Raw genomic sequence first — 27208 nt, forward strand, 5'->3', positions numbered from 1 at the left:
TCACGTGTTAGCTACTTTGATTATAACATTTAATGTACAACACTATGAATGCAAAATGTTCATGTTGAAGATGGAATCATCTTTGGGTATTATGTCTTTCTCACAATAGGCTACAATTGGATTCTGGGGGCCCATAGGGGCTCAAATTATCATGAAAGAGGTAATATAGCTCTCAATTGACATTTAATGGGCCAGTGTTAGTACTGGACTGCTGATCACATTTGCGTTGGTTTGTTACTCTAATCAAGCAATTAATAATAATAAAAAAAGAACAATTCAAAGGAAATTGCCTGTTTGCATTAGCCAACAGATTTTAATGTAAATAGACCTACTTGCTGGCCATGGAAACGGTTGCATCTTGTATGACATACCCAATTTGCAAAACATTCTGGTGGCTGGACAACATTATTTTGCATGTGACCTTCAGAAATGCAAATACAGGATTAATTATTCTTCAGGTATGCAAGTCAATAAACTCATAAAAATCTCAAAACAGCGAGATGTTGATTCTAGTCTATTTAAATTGTGTGCCTGCAATAGATTGTGTGGTATTTTTATTATGTAGAAAAGGGTGATTCATTTTTCGCATGGGGTTGTAGTGGCTCCAAATAATAGTTCAGTCTGGCGGTTGCGAATTTAGGACCTTGCGGTGGCTCTGCTATAACAGCCCCCCTATGGCCGCACCTCACCCCTTGCGGCCACCCTCGTGCTGCACGGCTCATTGTTCTGAAGCAGAGAGATAGACAAGGGATGGAGAAAACACCGGGTGGGACCTGAGCATCCGACAAACCAGGCGCTCATTTATTCACGGCACCCAGACCAATTGTCGATAGATTTTTTTTTTCCTTCTGGAAAAATATAGACTAGTTGATCTTTGGAAGTTGTGTTTCTTTTCACAGACAAAATTGGGAACTGGAGATAAAAAATCTATGGAATTATTAGTCTTAGTTTCTCGTTTCTTTTGTCATTTTTGAGCTGCCTGGTCGCCAATCTTTTGTCAACCATTAATTCGCCTATTTACCGTGAGTGACAGTGGAAGATGGTTTCCCGGTTATATGCTCAGAAGTACCCCCTGGTGTTGCTCTGCACGCTGGCTGCCCTGTCATGGACTTGGGGCCCGGTAACAGCGGGTAGGAGTTGCTCGGAGACACGGCATGTGTACGCAGAGAAGGGCTACAGTACGAACACTGCCCCGCTGACTCAAATCTCCGGTAAGACGGGCTATTCAAGGTAAACTGGTGGTTATTGATTTAAAATAATCATCAAACGTAGGCTATAGGTTATTTTACACAACATGAAGGGTTTGAGAGACTGCTTGGATAATATGTCATGTGATAGAAACTGCTGAATAAAGCGAAATTGAGAATTAACAGGTTTGTCTGTCAGGAAGGCTTATTTATGGGATGAGTAAATTGCTAACACCGGTGTGTAACAAAGAGCCTCGCCCCTAATTAGTATGGCTGTTTTAGACTGAGCTGGGAAAGAAAATAATCATTATCAACGTTTTTCCTTTTTTGAAGATTGCTTTTATTATAATTAGGGTTTTGTGCTTATGACACTTGAGAACTGCTGTTAGTTGTTGCATTGTCATGGGACATTGTCAAGGGGTGTGTGTGAGAGCTCAAGTGAGAGAACAGACAGACAAAGATAGTGAGATGTGGATATTTTAAAGCGGCAATCCGCAGTAGAAACAATAACAAAAGGATGCCATCCACCCGCCCCTGTTTCCGTAAATATCTGAGGGAAGGAGCTGGAGAAATGTAATCACTCCCAAATTCATAGACAGAACTATGGATGCAAGGATTGACCATCCATGATATCTAAATTATAGTTTTAACCATGTTTTGAGGCTGTATAGTCTTTGTTTACATTTGATTTGTTTACAAAAGTTGGAGTAAAATAAGCTTTTATATAAAATTACACACACACAAAAGTATGTGGACACCCCTTTTAATTAGTGGATTCAGCTATTTCAGCCACACCCATTGCTGACAGGTGTATAAAAATGAGCACACAGCCATGCAATCTCCATAAACAGACATTGGCAGTAGAATGGCCTTCCTGATGAGCTCAGTGACGATCAAAGTGGATATAATTCCAACCAGTAAGTTTGTCAAATTTCTGCCCTGCTAGAGCTGCCCCGGTCAACTGTAAGTGCTGTTATTGTGAAGTAGAAACGTCTAGGAGCAACAACGGCTCAGTAGTGAAGTAGTAGGCCACACAAGCTCACAGAACAGGACCGCCAAGTGCTGGATCGTGTAAAAATCGTCAGTCCTTGGTTGCAACACTCTCACCACCCAGTTCCAAACTGCCTCTGCAAGCAACGTCAGCACAAGAACTGTTTGCCAGGAGATTCATGAAATGGGTTTCCATGGCCTAGCAGCCTAAGCCTAAGATCACTATGTGCAATGCCAAGCGTCACCTGAATTGGTGTAAAGCTCGCCTCCATTGGACTCTGGAGCAGTGGAAACATGTTCTCTGGAGTGATGAGTCACACTTCACCATCTGGCAGTCCGACTGACAAATTCGGGATGCCAGGAGAAAATTACCTGCCCGAATGCGTAGTGCCAACTGTAAAGTTTGGTGGATGATGAATAATGGTCTGGGGCTGTTTTTCATGGTTCGGGATAGGCCGCTTAGTTTTAGTGAAGAGAAATCTTAACGCTACAGCATACAATGACATTCTAGACGATTCTGTGCTTCCAACTTTGTGGCAACAGTTTGGGTAAGGCCCTTTGCTGTTTCAGCATGACAATGCCCCCGTGCACAAAGCGAGGTCCATACAGAAATGGTTTGTCGAGATCAGTGTGGAAGAACTTGACAGGCCTGCACAGAGCCCTGACCTCATCCCCATCAAATGCCTTTGGGATGAATTGAAACGCCGACTGCCAGCCGGGCCTAATCGCCCAACATCAGTGCCCGACCTCACTATTGCCCTTGTGGCTGAATGGAAGCAAGTCCCTGCAGCAATCTTCCAACATCTAGTGGAAAGCCTTCCCAGAAGAGTGGGCTGTTATAGCAGCAAAGGGGGACTAACTCCATATTAATGCCCATGATTTTGGAATAAGATGTTAGACCAACCGGTGTCCACATACTTTTGTTCATGTAGTGTATTTTTGGTTCTGATGAGGTATGACAGTTGAACAAAGCTCATGAGGCATTTCTAAGTTATATTCTTCAAGAATCAATGGGTATATATAATTCATTTATAAGTAAAAAAATGTATGTTGCAACTGCTGATTGCCCCTTTTTTAAAGTGTCATTTGGGTTGCAAATGTTGATTTTGTTGTACTGCTTTGCACATATGAGAGTTTGTTTGACTGTAGGCTATATGTGATTGCTGAATGTGGGAACTGCAATATTGATTGTGTGTCTGGTTATCTCTGTCTGGGTCTTGGCTCTTCTTGTCCCGTGGGCCAGGGGAGCAGATGGCCGAGAGAAGGAGGGATGATGAGAGGGAGAGTAGAATTGGAGGAATGAGAAAGGGCTGGTAATGAGCGACAGAGAAGAAGTCAAAGCTAGAGCCAAAAATAAAAGGTTGGAGTTTGGATCCTCACTCCAAGTTTTTCGGCGGAAAAAGAATCAGGTGTCAGTATCATGAAGTAATATTATTTTTGCCTCAATAAGATGTTTTTTCCACCCACGTTGAGACATTGGAGATCGCCGACTTGTTACTGGTCGTTAATGTTTGCATACCATTACCGCCGGGCATGTTAAGTCTGACCTGGGTATTTTTGAACAAAGTCATGGGCTACGTCCCAAATGGCTCCCTATTCCATTTCTAGTGCACTACTTTAAAATATTTCCCTGTGTCCTGGTCAAAAGTAGTGCACTATATAGGGAATAGTGTGCCATTTGGGATGCTGACCTGGATTGTGTTTTAATAATTCATGTTTATAAATGCTCATTTTCAATTACTACCTTATGTTTAATAAGGCTCTATTAATGACAGACAGATTAAGAAGAAGGATATCTGACTGATCAGAAGAACCACTGCCACATTGGTAGAGTTGGTGGGTGTTCTAAACTGATAAGACGTTCAATGAATGAACACAGTAGGCCTACATTGAGCTATTATATTGAAAGCATTTGAAAAATCATGGTAGCATGACACAATGAAGGGTAATTGACATTTTCCAATAAAGGTAGAATGATCAGTTGTTGATAATGCGGTATTTCTCATATGATACATTGTAGGGCTGGGGGATACTTGTTAGTATCGTGGCAAGGAAACAAAACACAAAGTGGACTTAACTTCTTTAGGAAAACAGCCCTAATGTTGGAAACAAAAACAAACATGTTGTCATCCACATTTATTTACTATCCAAGATATAGCACACTATTTTACATGGAGCAGGTTTTTAAAGGATCAAAGAGTTTGGTCTTCTTCGTTTAAAGAAAAAAAATCCATGTCAAAAAATATTGCTACACTGTTATCATCACCAAAGCCCTAATACATTGCTCAATTATGTGCAGTGGTGGTAAGTCATTTTGTGAAGAAACCTGTTTCTGAGGATGGTCTAGCAGGTAACGTGGTCGCATCAAGCACATATGCATCACCGTCAGTGTGGGTGCGAATCAGCCCTTCTTTCTACATCTCCCCCTCTCATTTCATACTATCTCTAAAGGAGGTAAAAATACAGATTTATTTGAGGTAGCCTAAATGTCTCCCCTAAGCCATAACCATAAGTTGACTTCACAGTGCTGATGATGTCAAAGCAAGCGCTGCTGTATCCTTTGGTCTTCACCATTAGTGCATCTACCCACACCTCTTGTCTCTAATTGGCTTGTATCTGATCCCGTCTTGTTTTACCGTTGGTTCTGGTGAACACCTCAATATGCCCACACAAGCCTCTTGTCCCAGTCTGTGATTGGCTCATATCTGATCCCGTCTTGTTTTACCGTTGGTTCTGGTGAACACCTCAATATGCCCACACAAGCCACTTGTCCCAGTCTGTGATTGGCTCATATCTGATCCCGTCTTGTTTTACCGTTGGTTCTGGTGAACACCTCAATATGCCCACACAAGCCACTTGTCCCAGTCTGTGATTGGCTCATATCTGATCCCGTCTTGTATTACCGTTGGTTCAGATGAACACCTCAATATGCCCACACACCTCTTGTCCAAGTCTGTGATTGGCTCGCATCTGACCCTGTCTGTTTTTCTATTGGTCCAGGCGAGCATCTGCGTCTGTGTCCCCAGGACTACACCTGCTGCTCCAGTCAGATGGAGGAAACTCTGGCCCACCAGAGTGAGACGGACTTCCTGTCGGCCATCGACGACACCAGCCAGTTCCTTCACACCACTTTCACACAGAGGCACCGCAAGTTTGACGGTGAGCTGGAATGCAAATCCAATTATAATAAGGATGCATAAGGGAACACTGTAAATAATGTGATGTAAAATGACAACAACATTGAGGGGTGGTATGTAAAATGTTCTCTATTGAGAGGGCTAAAAGTACCTTTTATTGCTAGACTAATATCCTATAGTGGGTGCTTTTGACCGTCTCATTCCTTCCTCTCTTCTCTCAGAGTTCTTCAGAGAGCTCATAGACTTGTCTGAAAAGTCCATGAATCAGATGTTTACTAAGACCTACGGGCGCCTCTTCACCCAGAACGCCAATGTCTTCCAGGAGCTGTTTGTGGAGCTCCGTAGATACTACTCAGGTTAGTGGGGACAGCGTTCTCTCTCTCTCCTCTCTTGTTGGACTTTGCATTTGTGTACTTGTGTCACTATAGTACATTTCCCTCACCATCTCATCAGTTCGACAATGCTACATCTTTGCCTTGTTTGACAAGACGACAACAAAATGTCTGAACAAGTAGAAACAGACTGACCTAACCTAGGGACATTTTCATGAGGCACCAAACTGACTGAAACAGGGAATGAGTACTTGGACTTATCCAACAAGAAATGCAAATTTTCCATTTATTTTGCTAAATGTTTTCCCTCTTTTGTCTACAGGGGGCAGTGTGAGCCTGACGGAGGTGCTGTCAGAGTTCTGGTCCAGACTGGTAGAGCGGGTCTTCTCTCTGGTCAACCCCCAGTACCAGTTCAGTGACGAGTACCTGGAGTGTGTCAACAAACATGCAGAGCAGCTGCAGCCCTTTGGGGACCTGCCCCGGAAACTAGGCTTACAGGTCAGGCAGACTTGGTTGGTATATCAACTGAAAACTAACATCATTCATATTTAATCATATTAAAGGCATAGTTTACCAATATGTCATTTTGGAATTTGGGTTAACAAAACCAAAGCATAGACTGGTATTACCTTGACCATAGACTGCTTACAGGGTAAGAAAACCTATATGTTATTTTGTAATTTGATTGAATTATCCCTCTAAGTTGGTCTGTTTTGTAATGTTTGTCACCATAATTAACAAAAGAAGCCGGTGTGATAAGTAATTCAAATCACCACTGAAACTCAACGATAACGTTACAGTAACACATAGGCGAGCGTATTAGGGAGAACTATTTGAAAACAATTAACTGAGTGCATTGATATACAGTAGAGTAGATTTGTGTCAGAAGTTATTAGCTGATCTCTCTTTCATTCAGGTGTCCAGGGCATTCATTGCAGCCAGAGCACTGGTTCAAGGCTTGGCCACAGGCCGTGACATTGTCAACAAGGCTGCAAAGGTACACTGTGTGTATGTGGCCGTGCACTTATATTAAGAAGAATAATCTGTCTTCTATTGGTCTGCTTTTAGTGGTTCCGTTGATCTCCCTAACATCCTACACCTTCTGCTCTTCGTCTCCTCTTCCAGTTGAGTGCTGGTGCAGGGTGTGTGCGTGCCCTGATGCGTCAGTGGTACTGCCCATTGTGTCGAGGCATGCCCTCCCTGCGCCCCTGCCATGCTCTCTGCCTCAACGTGATGAAGGGCTGCCTGGCCAATACAGCCGATCTGGACACTGAGTGGAACAATTTCATTGGTGAGTGGAGATTGGAGGCGGGCATTAGGGAGGGTTTGGGTGGCTTTTGTTGGGCTGATTCAGTAGAGTGGGATGTTAAACATGATGCATGTAGAAATGCACTGTATAGAACCTACTCATATTTCTATTCTACAGAATAAATGAGTCATGTCTATTCTATACATTGCATTTCTATCTAAAGTTTTGAACATTGCACCCATCATAAAAACAAAATGTATATCTTTCTTATTATATCTCTTCCCTTTCCTACCTTCATCCTTCTGTTTTCACACTTTTATTCAATGTTCAATCTTTCATCTCTCTCACTCTACTCTGTCAGATGCTCTGTATCAAGTATCTGAGAAGCTGGAGGGGCCCTTTAACATGGAGCTGGCTGCAGACTCCATCTCTGTTAAAGTGTCCGAGGCCATCATGCACATGCAGGAGAACAGCATCGCCACCTCCACTAAGGCAGGGATGGAGGGAGGAGGAGGGGATGGAGGGATATTAAAACAATGTGCTATACATCCACAGTGCAATAGAATATATATCATAGAATGTACATAGAATATAGATAATAGAATGGCTGATAAGATGCACATCGGCTGTCATCCTAGGTTGAAACAAGACTTAATGTTTAACAGTTGTATTACTGCCCATGGAAGACCATTTTGGGTCCAAAACCCCTTTTGTTTTGCTTGATCAAATTGTGTAAGCACCTGTAAAAACCGCATAGTGCAATTTCACTAGTTATCATATTATTCTTCATATATTGTTCTTAATTTAAGTATCCACTGTCTACCATTATTAACGTATGTGATAATGTTGGGATGCTATTTTTTCTTAAATCCATGTTTCACCCTTATTGTTGCAGAGATGCATCGATATTGATGTATAGCTTTATCTCTGTGGTTTGGCTCTAGGTGTTCCAGGGCTGTGGGAGTCCCAGACTGGCCCCGGGCCGTTCTCGGCGCTCCCCCAAGGAGTCAGGGGGCAACAGGAGACCCTTCCGTACGTTCAGCCCTGAGGAGAAGCCCACCACTGCTACAGGCACCAACCTGGACCGACTGGTAGGAGATGAGGGAAGATCAGGAGAGGAGGAAAAAGGAGAGTGAGGTGTGAGAGGAAAGAGAAGGGGGGAGGAAAGAGGAGAGGGGGGAGAGGAGATGGAGAGGAAAAGATGAGTTCTTACCTGTAATTAATATTCAAGACAATTATTTTTGTAGTTTATGCCCATGTTAGCTCTCTCTGTCCATATGTTCAACAACAGCCATACCAACAGCCATTTATATACAGTACATTCTAGTTTGTTTGATGACGAGGACGTGGCTAAAATGAGCTTCCCACCTCCATATGTTCAACAGCTATATAAGAGTTTACTTTACAGCCTGCATCAACCAGTTTCCGTCCGCCTGCCTCCAGGTGTCAGAGCTGAAGGAGCGACTGCGGCCCATGCGGGGCTTTTGGCTCTCTCTTCCACACACCATCTGCAACGACAAGAACATGGCCACCGACATCACCAACGAGGACCGCTGCTGGAATGGAGAGACCAGGGGGAGGTTGGTGTGGACCAGGGGGAGGAGGGTGTGAGGGTCGAATGGACAGGCCAGGGTTGAGGTGGGTGTGGACCAGGGGGAGGAGGGTGTGAGGGTGGAATGGACAGACCAGGGGGAGGTTGGTGTGGACCAGGGGGAGGAGGGTGTGAGGGTGGAATGGACAGACCAGGGGGAGGTGGGTGTGGACCAGGGGGAGGAGGGTGTGAGGGTGGAATGGACAGACCCAGGGGGAGGTGGGTGTGGACCAGGGGGAGGAGGGTGTGAGGGTGGAATGGACAGACCAGGGGGAGGTGGGTGTGGACCAGGGGGAGGAGGGTGTGAGGGTGGAATGGACAGACCAGGGGGAGGTGGGTGTGGACCAGCGGGAGGAGGGTGTGAGGGTGGAATGGACAGACCCAGGGGGAGGTGGGTGTGAGGGTGGAATGGACAGACCAGGGTTGAGGTGGGTGTGGACCAGGGGGAGGAGGGTGTGAGGGTGGAATGGACAGACCAGGGTTGAGGTGGGTGTGGACCAGGGGGAGGAGGGTGTGAGGGTGGAATGGACAGACCAGGGGGAGGTGGGTGTGGACCAGGAGGAGTTGGGTGTGAGGGTGGAATGGACAGACCAGGGGGAGGTGGGTGTGGACCAGGGGGAGGAGGGTGTGAGGGTAGAATGGACAGACCAGGGGGAGGTGGGTGTGGACCAGGGGGAGGAGGGTGTGAGGGTAGAATGGACAGACCAGGGGGAGGTGGGTGTGGACCAGGGGGAGGAGGGTGTGAGGGTGGAATGGACAGACCAGGGGGAGGAGGGTGTGAGGGTGGAATGGACAGACCAGGGGGAGGTGGGTGTGGACCAGGGGGAGGTGGGTGTGAGGGTGGAATGGACAGACCAGGGGGAGGTGGGTGTGGACCAGGGGGAGGAGGGTGTGAGGGTGGAATGGACAGACCAGGGGGAGGTGGGTGTAAGGGTGGAATGGACAGACCCAGGGGGAGGTGGGTGTGAGGGTGGAATGGACAGACCAGGGGAGGTGGGTGTGAGGGTGGAATGGACAGACCAGGGGGAGGTGGGTGTTTGATAAGAGACAGATGTAAAGGTCGAGGAGGATGTTAGTCCAAGGGAGAGAGAAGATGGGGATTTGTGTGTGCGAGCGGGTAACTAAGAATGTATCATACTGATATTTAGTGTTTTTTGTTATCATATTGATATTAGTTTCAGTGCTGTTGCTATGTCATTTTGATGTGTGTGTGTGTGTGTGTATCAGGTACCTCCCTGACGTGACAGGCGATGGCCTGATGAGTCAGATCAATAACCCAGAGGTAGAGGTGGACATGGCCAGGCCAGACGTGAGGACCAGACAGCTCATCATGGAGCTCAGAGTATCCACCAACAGACTGAAACATGCACAGGCTGGTAGGGACACTGACTTCATGGACAGTAAGTCCCCCCCCCCCACCCACCCACCCACCCACCCACCCAACATAAATATTATGACTGGTTCGTCATCCCCTTTCTAATCCTATTTCTACTGTCCCCCCAACATTTGCTTTAACTGCCCTTTGTTTGCCTGTCTGATATCATGTCTCTCCCTGAAGGTGAGATCGAAGAGGGCAGTGGATCAGGCGGCGGAGGGGAGAGGTACAGTGATGATTGGCCTGGCTACAGGCCCTACTCCCCTCCCTACAGTAAACCCCCACTTAACCCCCAGACACCCATGAAGCCCCCTCGGGTCAGAGACCGAACCGGATCAAAGTGGAACAGGAGTAAGGGACAGTCCATCTCAGCTGTCAGCCGGCCAGCCTTCTTCTCACTGGCGGTTTTGTTTTGGTTATCAGTTATGGTCACTGTCGCCCCCTTTTGGAGATAACCAGTTACTACAGCCTGAAGCTCAGGGTTGTGTTCATTATGGCAGCTAATGAAAAAAACTTTTTGAAACACAAAATGAAAATAAGCATTTCTTAATGGATAAATTCAGGCAATCACACCTTGTTTCAGGCAGTTTCTTCTGTTTGGTGCCTATTGAATACGACCCAGCTGAGGTTGGGTTGAGGAGGGATGTTGTGAGCCTATTTAATCATCAGCACAATGACAGTAAATACGTTTGCTTATTCTAGAGGAGAAAGAGAGGAGTTGAATCTAAAATGTGCATGAATCCAGCACAAAATAATCTCCTTGTGGAAAATGTATTCAAGCACAAGGGAAATTACATTTCCTATGATTGGCTATCCCAAAGGTTCCCAAACTGTGGGGTGCAAGTTGCAGATCAACTAACCCAGGGCTGCCCAACCCTCTTCCTGGAGATCTATTGTCCTGTAGGTTTCCAGTCCAACCCTAATTTTACGTATCTGATTAAGCTAGTTAAGGTCTTGTTGAGCAGATAATTAGTAGAATCAGGTGTGTTAAATTAGGGTTGGACTGAAAACCCACAGGAGGGTAGATCTCAAGGAAGAGAGTTGAGCAGCCCTGAACTAACCCATGTCAGCTAATGTTTTTTTAGCCCATTGAATTTGTTGTAATGTTTGAGTCCCTCAGGTATTACATGAACAAAATGTGTAGAATTGCAGGTAATTAGCTTTAAAACTGCAACATTTTCTCTCCAACCTGTGGTAAAATGTGTAGAATAACAGGAAATGAGCTTTAAAATAGCAAAAATGTTATTTGCCAACTAGAGGGGTGTGAACAGTTTGTCATGGACAGTGCTTGTGCCCATAGAAATAGACACAAGCACTGTCCGCTTGGCAATAAAATTACAAATAAATGTTAAAGCCTCCACATACTTTAGTCAGATGAGGAAGGTATAACTTGTAGTGAAAGACAAGATAAACGGTAAGGTCAGGATCTTATTAGGAATGTGCTTAGAGCATGCCACCATTTTGTGGAGCCTGCCCTGAAGTGATTTCTAATTTATTCCGTTTATTTGTATTTTTGTATTTATTTATGTGTTTTATGTTGATGCAGGAATTGATTGGAAGTGTGAGGGACAGTATTTCCCCCAAGTCCTGGTGGTCCCCTATGTCTGCTGGTTTCTATGGAATGTGCATCTCAGATGACAACCTCCTTGTAAACATTGGCATGTTGTGAAGTTAATGTCCATTTCATTGTTCATCAATTGCCACTTCATTGTGGAATCGGTTGCTTATCACAAGCTTAGGTCTCCTTCAAAACAGACAAACTGATGCGTAAATAACACTAAAAGCAAGTCAATGTTTTTTTTTTTTTTATGGGAGCAGTGCATTAAGGTGAGGATTATGTTGCACTGTCTGTCAGAAAGCTTACAATAACATGTCCTGAAACAATTGAGAAAGTAGAATAGCATTTTTACTGAATCTCCTCACCACACCGCTGGACAAGCATTTCATGCGTCTTTATTTGAAGGTGGGATATTAACCAGGGATATTAACCAGGGATATTTGAGAACCACTGGACTAGCCTTCGTCCAAATTTTCCCATGAGATCTTCTGTGGAGAGATCTGAGACTCATGATCGGTTGGAGCAGCGTGTGTGTGGATCTGTATTGTTTGAGTAAGGCTTAGTAAAAAAAAAAGGAATGGGGTGTTGACAGATGTTACAAAATGGTGCTCTTTGTCTTTAAACTTTTTTATGAACTTTTCTAAAAAGCAACAAAATCCCAATGTCCGCTTGGTTGAATGACCTCTGAGTGTTAAAGAAATGTGTGATTGATAAAAGTGTATAATGGAGGTGTGGTGAGTGTCTTAACCCTAAAGAAAAGCCACGTTAAATGTGCCTCAGACAATTCTTTCCTAAATGTCTCATTTACTAACACAACAGCGAGGGTTGAGAGAAAGTGAATGTTTCACTGGGAACGTCAATAAAACTGATTTGACACAGGACTGGTTAAAGATGAGAAAGAGTAGCCAACGACGTTCAAGTCTCCACCAAGCATAGAGCAAACACTTACAGCAAGTATTAAATCATAACGTAATAGAAAAAGCTCTACAAAGTAGAGACAGATTGACTTGATTCAAGAGACGAGAGGTTGAAAAGGAAATGAAAGTGTGTAAGAAGAGAAGTGTAATAGAAAAGCAAAGATGGTTAATAGAATAACAATGTATAGGGAACATTCAAGCACACTTTTCTTTTTTTTCTTGTTTTAATGACAAATTGCAGGATCCCTTGTTTGATGGGATTTCCTAAGGTTCTTAACCTTGTATGTTAGGATAGTAAATCTGTGTGGGAGTGGTTACGTACGCCAGGTCTAAATATGGATTTTGATTGTTTATTAATGAAGCATCATTATTAAAATAAACAATGATAGATGCTTTTGACTATCAAAGTGCACAATTCAAATTAATGAGTGGTCACTGGATGGCGATTTGTTTTGATTCAAAAAACATTTGGTTTCTTGTCTGTTAGTGGAACCACTATGACCTCAACACTCCCATATAAGATACCACATTCCATTACTGTAAAAGGATAGTCAGTACAACTTTAAGATGTAACAATTTTGGGAAATAGATTACTCCGTTTCATTAAACTGTCAAGAAAATGTTGTCCCTGTAAATTCATTTTTACTGTTTTCAGAATTCAAGTCTCTTCTGGTAACTTTAGTCTTGCTACTTGTGGGGCTCATGTTAGTGTTCATATTTGTATTAATATCCACATGGCAGTCAGACAGATTCACAGGTACAGTATGATATCAATACAACCATTAAAAAACAAACAAGTTAAAAAAGGGAAAACCACTGAAAACCATGAAATTATGTACAGAGTAACAGAGCCGAGCAATTCCATGGAAAAAGCTAAATTCTCATATCACAGAGCCCTGCCTTTATAGTATTCCATCTTTGCATAACGTATATAATTCCCTCACACTATATGCAATAGCTTCCCTTGACCTTTCTCCAACATTATCTTTCCATCTCAGTTCCTGCTTGTTAACACCCACATCTGACAGCTGTATAGGTTATAATGGTAGCAGGCCCTGGTCATATATGTTCCATTCCTTATATAGCCATTCTGTCTCAGCTCTTCAAAGTGGACAGCCTAGATGCTGCTAATAATGGAAATGTAATCATAGTCATGAATTTAGCCCCCACAGTACACAATCTTAAAATGAGCTTTTCACCATTTTGTTCAATCAATTGTATTGAAGTGTATAAAAGTTCTTGTGCCAATGCAGTTGGAACCAAAGAGGAGTCTCTTATGGGGTGACTTTTCCTCTGTGTTCTTATGCATGATGTGGTATGTCTTAGCCACAGGGTACTTGATGCATCTGCACTACAACAGGATAAAATAGACAACTTTATTTGTAGCTGGGGTAAACACAAACCAAAAGATCTGACATTTCAATATTCAGCTTCCACCAGAGGCTGGTGGGAGGAGCTATAGCAGGATGGGCTCATTGTAATGGAATAATGGCATGGACTCAATTGAATGGAGTCAAACGTGTTTTCCATGTTTGAAGCGTTTGTGCTCCATTAATACATTCAAGGAGTCAGTCCTATAGCTCCTCCACCAACCTCCTCTGGCTTCCACGGTATGTATTCCACATTGTGTTACCATCCACAGAAGAAAGCCGAATAGAGCCAGCAGGAGCAGTCCTACCATTACTGAGAGGAATATGACTCTGTCAGCCTCACCTGCAAACACACCATCAAGCCATCAAACTGAAGTTACTTTACAGTATTTAGTTGAGACAGCAAACGCCATCAAACTGAAGGAATACAGGAAAAATCACATCCATTACTTGGCGGAGCTAAAGTTCCTAGATGTGCGTTGTACCAATGATGATGTGCAGAGGGTCCCTGGTTCGAGCCCAGGTAGGGTTGAGGAGAGGGATGGAAGCAACATTGTTACACCAGTAAGACTTCTCGTCCCACAGACACTGGGTTAGTGCGATCACATAACACATGGCCACTTGCATAGGGGCCCGATTCCCACAGAGACTTTCTCTGCTCAAGTCAAAGCCCAGAACACTTCTTCGATGGGGTTTAGCGACGGTTGGCATCCAATGTTAATGGTGCATTACCAGCACCAGCTGGTCGGGGTATTCAATGAGAAACTTAAAAAACATTCCAGGAAAGGGGGAAAACGACATCATACAAAATAAAACATCAACTTAATTTTTTTTATTTTTAATAACTGGTAATCACGAAGACTCAAAAACGTTCAGCAGCATACACAATGATTCCAATTTTCTTCGACTTCTCTGACTGCGGTACAGTTTATGGCCATTGCAATAAATAATACGAAGTTCACCTTTTTAACATGTAGCATTTTACTATCCCTCCGTTGATAAGAAACTTTCACTGGCCGTGGTGGCTCTACTACCATTGCTTCTTCGCCGCCACTCGATCCTTCCAATTTTCTCACCACCTCCGGATAGGAGACACGCTAAACACTCCTCACCCTTGCCACCTCATTGTCTTTCTCCAGGGCACTCTAAGAATTCAAGCGCATGTTCACCTCCACATTTGCAGCATTTCCCTTCGTCTGACGATATTCTTCCCTTCTGCACACACTTGACACAAAGGCTTACAGGGTATCTCATGAAGCATAACTTTATATGAGAAGGAGAGACTCTAAATCAAAGAACAGTAGCATGGATGACGTGAACTTCTTTTCTCCGTCCACCATACAGGTCAATCGACTTGCACAAACCACTCCATCGATGTCTTCAATTACAGTTGAAGTTGGAAGTTTACCTGCACTTAGGTTGGAGTCATTAAAACGGTCATTAAACCAGGCCACAATATTCTTATTAAATAACTATAGTTTTGGCAAGTCAGTTAGGTCATCTACTTTGTGCATGACACAAGTAATGTTTACAGACAGATTATTTAACTTAACTGTATCACAATTCCAGTAGGTCAGAAGTTTACATACACTAAGTTGACTGTGCCTTTAAACAGCTTATAAAATTCCAGAAAATTATGTAAAGGCTTTAGAAGCTTCTGATAGGCTAATTGACATCATTTGAGTCAATTAGAGGTGTACCTGTGGATGTATTTCAAGGCCTACCTTCAAACTCAGTGCCTCTTTGCTTGACATCATGGGAAAATCAAAAGAAATCAGCCAAGACCTCAGAAAAAAAATTGTAGACCTCCACAAGTCTGGTTCATCCTTGGGAGCAATTTCCAAGTGCCCGAAAGTACCACGATCATCTGTACAAACAATAGTACGCAAGTATAAACACCATGGGACCACGCAGCCGTCATTCCGCTCAGGAAGGAGACACGTTCTGTCTCCTAAAGATGAACCTACTTTGGTGCGAAAAGTGCAAATCAATCCCAGAACAACAGCAAAGGTACTTGTGAAGATGTTGGAGAAAACAGGTAGAAAAGTATCTATATCCACAGTAAAACGAGTCCTACATCGACATAACCTAAAAGGCCACTCAGCAAGGAAGAAGCCACTGCTCCAAAACCGCCATAAAAAAAGCCAGACTACGGTTTGCAACTGCACATGGGGACAACTATTGTACTTTTTTTGGAGAAATGTCCTCTGGTCTGATGAAATAATAATAGAACTGTTTGGCCATAATGACCATTGTTATGTTTGGAGGAAAAAGGGGGAGGCTTGCAAGCCGAAGAACACCATCCCAACCGTGAAGCACAGGGGTGGCAGCATCATGTTGTGGGGGTGCTTTGCTGCAGGAGGGACTGGTGCATTTCACAAAATAGATGGCATCATGAGAATAGAAAATTATGTGGATATATTGAAGCAACATCTCAAGACATCAGTCAGGAAGTTAAATCTTGGTCGCAAATGGGTCTTCCAAATGGACAATGACCCCAAGCATATTTCCAAAGTTGTGACAAAATGGCTTAAGGAAAACAAAGTCAAGGTATTGGAGTGGCCATCACAAAGCCCTGACCTCAATCCTATAGAACATTTGTGGGCAGAACTGAAAAAGCGTGTGCGAGCAAGGAGGCCTACAAATCTGACTCAGTTACACCAGCTCTGTCAGGAGGAATGGGCCAAAATTCACCCAACTGATTGTGGGAAGCTTGTGGAAGACTACCTGAAACATTTGACCCAAGTTAAACAATTTAAAGACAATCCTACCAAATACTAATTACCTTCTGGGAATGTGATGAAAGAAATAAAAGCTGAAATAAATCATTCTTTCTACTATTATTATTTCACATTCTTAAAATAAAGTGGTGATCCTAACTGGCCTAAAACAGGGATTTTTTTACTGGGATTAAATGTCAGGAATTGTGAAAAACTGAGTTTAAATGTAGTTGGCGAAGGTGTATGTAAACTTCCGACTTTAACTGTACCTACCCTCATCACCTGGGGGCGGCCGTCAGGAGTTCCAGGATCCAGTTGGAGTGAGGTGTTTAGCCCCAGGATCCTTAGCTTAGTGATGAGCTTTGAGGGTACTATGGTGTTGAATGCTGAGCTGTAGTCAATGAATAGCATTCTCACATAAGTGTTCCTTTTGTCCAGGTGGAAAAGGGCAGTGTGGAGTGCAAAAGAGATTTCATCATCTGTGGATCTGTTTGGGCGGTATGCAAATTGGAGTGGGTCTAGGGTTTCTGGGATAATGGTGTTGATGTGAACCAAACACACCAAGAATGGTCCAAACACACCAAGACAGTCATGAAGAGTCTATTCCCCCTCAGGAAACTAATGTTCTGGATAACATGGAAACACCCTAACCAGTTCTAACCAGTTGTGTCTGGAAGTACCTAGCAAGCTAGCCAACTTTAACCAGTTAGCTTGGGTGCTTGACTGTCAGAACGCTCCTATCAACCCTACTCCTCAGCCAGAGAGTCAGTGAGCGCTCTGAACTCTCAGAGAGCGAGCCGCTCTGAATTTAAGAAAGGACAATCTGACAACACTCTGAATTTACAAACGCACAGAGCGCACTCTGGCACTCCTGATTGAATTTACGAACACACCTCCAGTCATATTATTTTTCCTTAGTTGCGAAAGGACAGGTCTTCCTTTCTACATAAAATGCTTGCTATAGAGTCTGGATAACATTATTGTAACTTGATAGCTATAGCTAGCCAACTTCAGCTAATTTAGTCATGTCAAACTTGAACCTGGAATGACAGCAGAAATACACATGAAAATTAAGCAACAGCTTTATGTGGGAGCGCCACACACAAAGCCTACTGAAATCAAATCAAATTTTATTTGTCACATACACATGGTTAGCAGATGTTAATGCGAGTGTAGCGAAATGCTTGCATCTTGGGAAATATATATGTAAACAATGGGATTTCCTCTGGTTGAATATACTGTTTGGCTCAAACATTTTAACAATATTTTATGGTATGCATGTGACTTTCTAACTTTATGAAACCAAATTGTGAGACATCTTGTTAGCAATTCTCTATACAGTATTTCAAGCTGTTTTTTGGTTAATAATAAAACACTTAAAAAGTATTAGGAGATTTGGTGAAAAATCTATATCAAACAAACTTAAACCTAATCTGGAATTTTATTTCAGTTCGTGGTAGAAAACAAGAGAGTTCAAAGGTTATGGTTACACTTCTGTTCTTTTGTTTGGAAATTAGCTTCATTTGTCTTCATGTGTCTTACTGTCTAGTTAAGCATTACTGTAATATGGGTCTATGGCCTATAAATTATTCAAGCCTTGACATAAATATCCAACAATCATGTATGCCCCCTTCAAAGACTAAAATTGACTGAAATTTAATCAAACCCTGAGACGTATTTTGGTCATTCTTTCAGATAATTAATTGTTTCCAGATCAATGGACACTAATCAATTTATACAACAAGGAAGATTGGTCCAAAATCCCCAGTAATGTGTTGTCATCATAGTGAAAAACAAAACAGGATACAGTAATTCAGGTGTCAAATTAGGCATATTATTATTTATTTCAGAGAACCAGTTCATAGCAATCTGCTAAATTAGACAATAAGTATATCGTCGCCATAGTGCACTGGCCATTCTCGTTCACAAGCAATAACAACTTTCCTGGTGGACGAAGAACCCTCATATTCACATCGGGGATGAGTGTGTTGACATAGCGTTTTCTTTTTACACTTGTGCTTACATATGACTACAGGGAAGCGATTATTGCTTTCAAACAGACTGTTGCCCATAGGTGTGCCACCCCCAGTACAAATGGCCCTGACCTGATTTGAATTGGCTTTAATGAATGTGTTTTTTACTTTGCAATTTGCGCTATCAGACTCAGTCAACTCCAAGTAGCCCATCACACCCTGACACTTCTGTATTGTCATATCCCCCTTGACGTGCTGTCGGAGGAAGTGTGTATAACGATGGCTGATGTCGGCCGGTTGACTGTGTACCATCACTGTCGCACACATCAACACCAGGAACAGGAAAGCCCTCTGGAACCCCATGGCATCAACTAAATGGAGAAACAGGAGGGGTAAGTTAGACTATTACAAGTTTATTACTATTACTATTAATTACTGTAACAGTGTAGACCATAAGCCAGGGGTCCCCAATTACATTCAGCCATTGTCCGATTTTTCGGATGGTCAGGGGGCTGGAAAATAAATAATGTGTTCTCTGCAAATTGACAGCAATAATCCCAAACAGATATAGTACAGTATTTTGAGAAGAACAGAATAATTTCAGACCTTGATTACATTGTCATACAATGACATATAGGCAGGGTAGCCTAGTGGTTAGATTGTTGGACTAGTAACTGGAAGGTTGCAAGTTCAAACTGCCGAGCGGACAAGGTACAAATCTGTTGTTCTGCCCCTGAACAGGCAGTTAACCCACTGTTCCTAGGCTGTCATTGAAAATAAGAATTTGTTCTTAACTGACTTGCCTAGATAAATAAAGTTAAAACATTTTTTTTTTTTAAGTTAGATAGAGTAAGTAGAGTCATCATACTCCAAAGCCATTTTGTATAAGTTATGCAAATATAAATTATATTATATAATTGGAATCATTTTTCTTTTTAGAAATGGCTAGATTTTACTTGAGAGAGAAAGCACTTACCTCTGGCAACTGGGTTCAATGGCCTTCAGTGTGACTGATAAGGTGTTTTTTGTCCTCAGATATCTGCAGATACAATACAGCATTAACCAGAGACAACACTCTTCAGATTCAGAGTTATTATTTTATGTTCTAGTACTGTAATGCTGAGGTAATTACATCTTACCTGTTTGAGTGTCTCCACTGTGAAGTGAGTAACTCTAACCTGAATCTCGACTTATATATACACTTTCATGAACTTTGATTTGGGAGCCCTTGCACCCGTGTTGCAACATTGTAGGGGAGAAAAGGGTTTAAATTAGCTAACTATTAACTGAACTTTTCCCCAAATAGCTTGAGAGCTTTGTATACCTTGTTATGTTTCTGTTGTATTGTTTGGTTGCTTTTTGTCTGTCTGCCTGCTAAGGGTTGGTTGTCATATGTTTCCTTGTCCTGTTGTATTCTGTGCTGCTCTGCATGTGCTCATTGTCTGTCTGTATTGTCATTTTAATTAATGTTAATAATCTTCCCAATAATCTGTATTCTGTCGCTGTACATTTCAAAAGTGCTGAACAAATAGTTACATTGACTACGTTCATCCTAGTTTGCTCATTAATGTCTTAAGTGAAATTAAGGATTGCTTCTTACCCGCTTGTCTTGCCCTTATGTCGTAGTTTGTCAGTACAGAGGCTTGCGAAAGTATTCACCCCCTTGGCATTTTTCCTATTTTGTTACCTTACAACCTGGAATTAAAATGTATTTTTTGGGGGTTTGTATCATTTGATTTACACAACATGCCTACAACTTTGAAGATGCTAAATATTTTTTATTGTGAAACAAACAAGAGATAACACAAAAAAAACAGAAAACTTGAGCGTGCATAACTATCCACCCCCCCAAAGTCAATAGTTTGTAGAGCCACCTATGCAGCAATTACAGTCTCTTGGGGTATGTCTCTATAAGCTTGGCACATCTAGCCACTGGGATTTTTGGAGATTCTTCAAGGCAGAACTGCTCCAGCTCCTTCAAGTTGGATGGGTTCCGCTGGTGTACAGCAATCTTTAAGTCATACCACAGATTCTCAATTGGATTGAGGTCTGGGCTTTGACTAGGGCATTCCAAGGCATTTAAATGTTTCCCCTTAAACCACTCGAGTGTTGCTTTAGCAGTATTTATTGTCCTGCTGGGAAGTGAACCTCTGTCCCAGGCTCAAATCTCTGGAAGATTGAAACAGGTTTCCCTCAAGAATTTCCCTGCATTTTGCGCCATCATTCCTTCAATTCTGACCAGTTTCCCAGTCCCTGCCGATGAAAAACCTGGGGAAGGGATTCTCGGGGTGATGAGAGGCGTTGGGTTTACGCCAGACATAGCGTTTTCCTTGATGGCCAAAAAGCTCAATTTTAGTCTCATCTGACCAGAGTACCTTCTTCCATATGTTTGGGGAGTCCACATGTCTTTTGGCGAATGCCATATCAGCTATGTTCTTTTTAAAGGCAGTAAATGAGGCTGAATGAACTGTTTTGCTGCCAGACAAGGCTCCGCTGATAGCCAGGTGTAGCAGTGGTATAGTGCAATTAATGTATTGTTTAGTGTAGTCTTGTGTAGTGACTTTACTGGCTTGCATCCCTGTATTTGGCCTTTAAATGAACCTGAAACCAATGTTTTATTCAGATTAAGTTATTGTTTATATATTTGATAGCAATGGGATGCAATTCCATCATCTCAGTCACATACATTGGGTTATGTAACTATTTGCATAACATTAATATAACTTGGCCTAGGACTGCTAAGGTTGGCATCACACATGATGTGAGATATATCTTGATTGATTCGGCCAGTTACTTTACATTACTTTATTAAATATAGCTTTAAAAGGACTGTGCACATTAATCAACATTACTGTAAACATGTTAGTTTTAGCCAGCCAGCTAATTCTCAACTGTAGTTATCCTATAGTTCCGACTTGGTGTACAAGGAGAACACTGTAAGAATGGCCAATGTTCTGAATTCTGTCGCTGTACATTTCAAAAGTGCTGAACAAATAGTTATATTGACTACATCCGTCCTAGCTCGCTCATTAATGTCTTAATCGAAATTACAGATTGCCAATTATCCGCTTGTCATCCCCTTATGCCATAGTTTGTACATCTCAATTGTCAGTAAAAACCACACTTGTTTAAGCAGGTCATCCATATCAGCTATGTTTTTTTAAAGGCAGTAAATGAAGCATAATGAACTGTTTCGCTGCCAGACAAGGCTCCGCTGATAGCCAGGTGTAGCAGTGGTAAGGTGTTGGGACTGCTGTTGGGACTCTGATGTTGGCACAGCTTTATGTAGGCCCTAACAGTTTGTTATAGTGGAATTAGTGTATTGTTTCGTGTTGTGTTGTGGCTTTGCTGGCACGCAACCTTTCACCCAGGACAACGGAATGGATCCCAGCCGGCGACCCAAAAAACAACTTCGTAAAAAGGGGAAACGAAGCAGTCTTCTGGTCAGACTCCGGAGACGGGCACATTGTGCACCACTCCCTAGCATACTTCTCGCCAATGTCCAGTCTCTTGACAACAAGGTTGATGAAATCCGAGCAAGGGTAGCATTCCAGAGGGACATCAGAGACTGTAACGTTCTTTGCTTCACGGAAACATGGCTCACTGGAGAGACGCTATCGGAGTTGGTGCAGCCAGCTGGTTTCTCCACGCATCGCGCCAATAGAAAAAACATCTTTCTGGTAAGAAGAAGGGCGGGGGCATATGCTTCATGGTTAACGGGACGTGGTGTGGTCACAACAACATACAGGAACTCAAGTCCTTCTGTTCACCTGATTTAGAATTCCTCACAATCAAATGTCGACCGCATTATCTACTAAGGGAATTCTCTTCGATTATAATCACAGCCGTATATATTCCCCCCCAAGCAGACACATCAATGGCTCTGAACGAACTTTATTTGACCCTTTGCAAACTGGAATCCATATATCCTGAGGCTGCATTCATTGTAGCTGGGGATTCTAACAAGGCTAATCTGAAAACAAGACTCCCTAAATTGTATCAGCGTATCGATTGTGCAACCAGGGCTGGAAAAACCTTGGATCATTGCTATTCTAACTTCCGCGACGCATATAAGGCCCTGCCCCGCTCTCCTTTCGGAAAAGCTGACCACGACTCCATTTTGTTGATCCCTGCCTACAGACAGAAACTAAAACAAGAAGCTCCCGTGCTGAGGTCTGTTCAACGCTGGTCCGACCAATCTGATTCCACACTCCAAGACTGCTTCCATCACGTGGACTGGGATATGTTTCGTATTGCATCAAACAACAACATTGACGAATACGCTGATTCGGTGAGCGAGTTCATTAGAACGTGCGTTGAAGATGTCGTTCCCATAGCAACGATTAAAACATTTTCAAACCAGAAACCGTGGATTGATGGCAGCATTCGCGTGAAACTGAAAGCGCGAACCACTGCTTTTAATCAGGGCAAGGTGACCGGAAACATGACCGAATACAAACAGTGTAGCTATTCCCTCCGCAAGGCAATCAAACAAGCTAAGCGTCAGTACAGAGACAAAGTAGAATCTCAATTCAACGGCTCAGACACAAGAGGTATGTGGCAGGGTCTACAGTCAATCACGGATTACAAAAAGAAAACCAGCCCCGTCACGGACCAGGATGTCTCGCACCCAGGCAGACTAAATAACTTTTTTGCCCGCTTTGAGGACAATACAGTGCCACTGACACGGCCCGCAACCAAAACATGCGGACTCGCCTTCACTGCAGCCGACGTGAGGAAAACATTTAAACGTGTTAACCCTCGCAAGGCTGCAGGCCCAGACGGCATCACCAGCCGCGCCCTCAGAGCATGCGCAGACCAGCTGGCTGGTGTGTTTACGGACATATTCAATCAATTCAATCAATCCCTATCCCAGTCTGTTGTTCCCACATGCTTCAAGAGGGCCACCATTGTTCCCAAGAAAGCTAAGGTAACTGAGCTAAACAACTACCGCCCCGTAGCACTCACTTCCGTCATCATGAAGTGCTTTGAGAGACTAGTCAAGGACCATATCACCTCCACCCTACCTGACACTCTAGACCCACTCCAATTTGCTTACCGCCCAAATAGGTCCACAGACGATGCAATCTCAACCACACTGCACACTGCCCTAACCCATCTGGACAAGAGGAATACCTATGTCAGAATGCTGTTCATTGACTACAGCTCGGCATTCAACACCATAGTTGTCACGGCTTTCGTTGTGGGAAGGAGGAGCGGACCAAAATGCAGCGTAGTTGTGATTCATTTTATTAAATAAGGAGAGAGCGCTGGAGAGGCGAGGCGCACTGTAGGCCTGATGCGTGGTGCTGGCACTGGTGGTACTGGGCCGAGGACACGCACAGGAAGCCTGGTGCGGAGAGCTGCCACCGGAGGACTAATGTGTGGAGGTGGCACTGGATAGACCGGACCGTGCAGGCGCACTGGAGCTCTTGAGCATCGAGCCTGCCCAACCTTAACTGGCTCGATGCCCACTCTAGCCCGGCCAATACGAGTAGCTGGTATGTACCGCACCGGGCTATGCACCCGCACTGGAGACACCGTGCGCTCCACAGCATAACACGGTGCCTGCCCAGTCTCTTTAGCCCCCCGGCAAGCACAGGAAGTTTGCGCAGGTCTCCTACCTGGCGTAGCCCTACTCCCTGTGAGCCCCCCCAAGAAATTTTTGGGTCTGACTCTCGGGCTTCCTTCCGCGCTGCCGTGCTTGCTTCGCCATCTCCATTCTCCTATAACCCTCTTCGCACTGCTCCAGTGAATCCCAGGCGGGCTCCGGCACTCTCCCTGGGTCGACCGCCCACCTGTCTATTTCCTCCCAAGTAGTGTAGTCCCGATATTGTTGCTCCTGCTGCCGCTGTTGCTTATCCTCATACCAGCGCCTCTCAGCTCTCGCCGCCTCCAGTTCTTCTTTGGGGCGGCGATATTCTCCAGGCTGATCCCAGGGTCTTTCTCCAAACAATTCGTCCTCCCATGTCCATTCCTCCCTTTGTTGCTCCTCCCTGTTAACACGCCGCTTGGTCCTGTTGTGGTGGGTGATTCTGTCACGGCTTTTGTTGTGGGAAGGAGGGCTGACCAAAATGCAGCGTAGTTGTGATTCATTTTATTAAATAAGGAAACTATACACGATGAAACTAACAAAATAACAAAACGTACGAAAACCGAAAACAGCCCTATCTGGTGCAAAACACAGAGACAGGAACAATCACCCACAAACACACAGTGAAACCCAGGCTACCTAAATATGGTTCCCAATCAGAGACAATGACTAACACCTGCCTCTGATTGAGAACCATATCAGGCCAGACATAGAAATAGACAAACAAGACATCCAACATAGAATGCCCACTCAGATCACACCCTGACCAACCAAAACATAGAAACATACAAATAAACTATGGTCAGGGTGTGACAATAGTGCCCTCCAAGCTCGTCATCAAGCTCGAGACACTGGGTCTCGACCCCACCCTGTGCAACTGGGTACTGGACTTCCTGACAGGCCGCCCCCAGGTGGTGAGGGTAGGCAACAACATCTCCACCCCGCTGATCAGCAACACTGGGGCCCCACAAGGGTGCGTTCTGAGCCCTCTCCTGTAGTCCCTGTTCACCCACGACTGCGTGGCCACGCACGCCTCCAACTCAATCATCAAGTTTGCGGACGACACAACAGTGGTATGCTTGATTACCAACAACGACGAGACGGCCTACAGGGAGGAGGTGAGGGCCCTCGGAGTGTGGTGTCAGGAAAATAACCTCACACTCAACGTCAACAAAACTAAGGAGATGATTGTGGACTTCAGGAAACAGTAGAGTGAACACCCCCCTATCCACATCGATGGAACAGTAGTGGAGAGGGTAGTAAGTTTTAAGTTCCTCGGCATACACATCACAGACAAACTGAATTGGTCCATCCACACAGACAGCATCGTGATGAAGGCGCAGCAGCGCCTCTTCAACCTCAGGAGGCTGAAGAAATTCGGCTTGTCACCAAAAGCACTCACAAACTTCTACAGATGCACAATCGAGAGCATCCTGTCGGGCTGTATCACCGCCTGGTACGGCAACTGCTCCGCCCACAACCGTAAGGCTCTCCAGAGGGTAGTGAGGTCTGCACAACGCATCACCGGGGGCAAACTACCTGCCCTCCAGGACACCTACACCACCCGATGTCACAAGAAGGCCATAAAGATCATCAAGGACAACAACCACCCGAGCCACTGCCTGTTCACCCCGTATCATCCAGAAGGCGAGGTCAGTACAGGTGCATCAAAGCTGGGACCGAGAGACTGAAAAACAGCTTCTATCTCAAGGCCATCAGACTGTTAAACAGCCACCACTAACATTGAGTGGCTGCTGCCAACACACTGACTCAACTCCAGCCACTTTAATAATGGGAATTGATGGGAAATTATGTCAAATATATCACTAGCCACTTTAAACAATGCTACCTAATATAATGTTTACATACCCTACATTATTCATCTCATATGTATATGTATATACTGTACTCTATATCATCTACTGCATCTTTATGTAATACATGTATTACTAGCCACTTTAACTATGCCACTTTGTTTACATACTCATCTTATATGTATATACTGTACTCAATACCATCTACTTTATCTTGCCTATGCCGCTTTGTACCATCACTCATTCATATATCTTTATGTACATATTCTTTATCCCCTTACACTTGTTGTCACGCCCTGGTCGAAATATATTATGTTTATTCTTCATTTATTCGGTCAGGCCAGGGTGTGACATGGGATATTGTGGTGTGTTTTTGTCTTGGGGTTTTGTGGGATGTCTAGTGTTAGTCTATGGCTGCCTGAGGCGGTTCTTAATCAGAGTCAGGTGATTATCGTTGTCTCTGATTGGGAACCATATTTAGGCAGCCATATTCTTTGTGTGTTTCGTGGGTGATTGTCCTTAGTGTCCTTGTTCCTGTCTCTATGTTAGTGTACACTATTATAGGCTGTTTCGGTTTTCGTTACGTTCTTTTTGTTTAGTAGTATTTGTATTGATTCGTGTTTTACGTTTTTTCATTAAACATGGATTGCAATCTACACGCTGCATTTTGGTCCGACTCTCCTTCACCGCATGAAAACCGTAACACTTGTGTCTATAAGGTAGTAGTTTTGGAATTGTTAGCGAGATTACTTGTTGGTTATTACTGCATTGTCGGAACTAGAAGCACAAGCATTTCGCTACACTCGCATTAACATCTGCTAACCATGTGTATGTGACAAATAAAATTTGATTTGATTTGATTTATCATTTTTTTTGCCCCACCAAGATTTACATGCTAAAATCGCCACTGGGCAATCCAGACAGCACTGTGTTGGATGGAGAGAGTTGACTGTTCATTTATAAAGTGACAGTTCTGTGATGTGACTCGTGATCCATTCAGCTGTGAAGGCCAACACACCACCTGATGTAAGACTTCTAAATCAAATGTCAACTCCCTCCATTAAAGACAAGCTGCTGTACCAATCAAACTCAGTTATGAAAGTGCTGTTCAGAAATATTGATATCCATAGTTGATTGAATACAAGTATTCTCTTCATAGCAATTCATAATCATTGCCTGCTCTTTGCTTCTACTTTGCCTTACACAGAGAACAGGAAAACCAAATAAACTTGGAGATAAACACTAGTTAATGCCAACAGCTGTTGGGAAGTCCAGGATTGCTACATAAATTGTTGGACTTTGGATTCGTATTATATAACGGGTCGTTTGGATCCTGGATGCTGATTGGTTGATAGCAGGGAGTTATTCACCACAATCTCTGGGTAATGCCTGTTAACAATTC

The 27208-nt window shown here is 43.6% G+C and overlaps 2 protein-coding genes across 2 annotated transcripts; one reads left to right on the top strand and one right to left on the bottom strand.

Annotated features, from left to right (window-relative positions):
- Window positions 1-758: 758 nt before the first annotated feature.
- gpc2 (glypican 2) lies at window positions 759-10741 on the top strand. The gene is made up of 11 exons (XM_064955747.1): window positions 759-1211; window positions 5178-5336; window positions 5536-5670; window positions 5969-6144; window positions 6563-6643; window positions 6772-6937; window positions 7257-7387; window positions 7840-7986; window positions 8339-8475; window positions 9714-9886; window positions 10045-10741. Exons 1-11 carry the CDS (start codon window positions 1040-1042, stop codon window positions 10314-10316), a joined length of 1749 nt encoding a protein of 582 aa, XP_064811819.1. The 5' UTR covers window positions 759-1039; the 3' UTR covers window positions 10317-10741.
- A 7497-nt stretch (window positions 10742-18238) lies between these two features.
- Window positions 18239-19627, bottom strand: LOC135526575 (ribonuclease-like 3). Its single transcript, XM_064955072.1, has 3 exons — window positions 19539-19627; window positions 19376-19438; window positions 18239-18770 (listed from the first exon to the last, which is right to left on the bottom strand). The coding sequence occupies exon 3, from the start codon at window positions 18760-18762 to the stop codon at window positions 18304-18306; it is 459 nt and encodes a 152-aa protein (XP_064811144.1). The 5' UTR covers window positions 18763-18770; window positions 19376-19438; window positions 19539-19627; the 3' UTR covers window positions 18239-18303.
- Between the last annotated feature and the right edge of the window lie 7581 nt (window positions 19628-27208).

This window comes from Oncorhynchus masou, chromosome 32 (assembly GCF_036934945.1).
Source record: "Oncorhynchus masou masou isolate Uvic2021 chromosome 32, UVic_Omas_1.1, whole genome shotgun sequence".
NCBI classification, from domain to species: domain Eukaryota; kingdom Metazoa; phylum Chordata; class Actinopteri; order Salmoniformes; family Salmonidae; genus Oncorhynchus; species Oncorhynchus masou.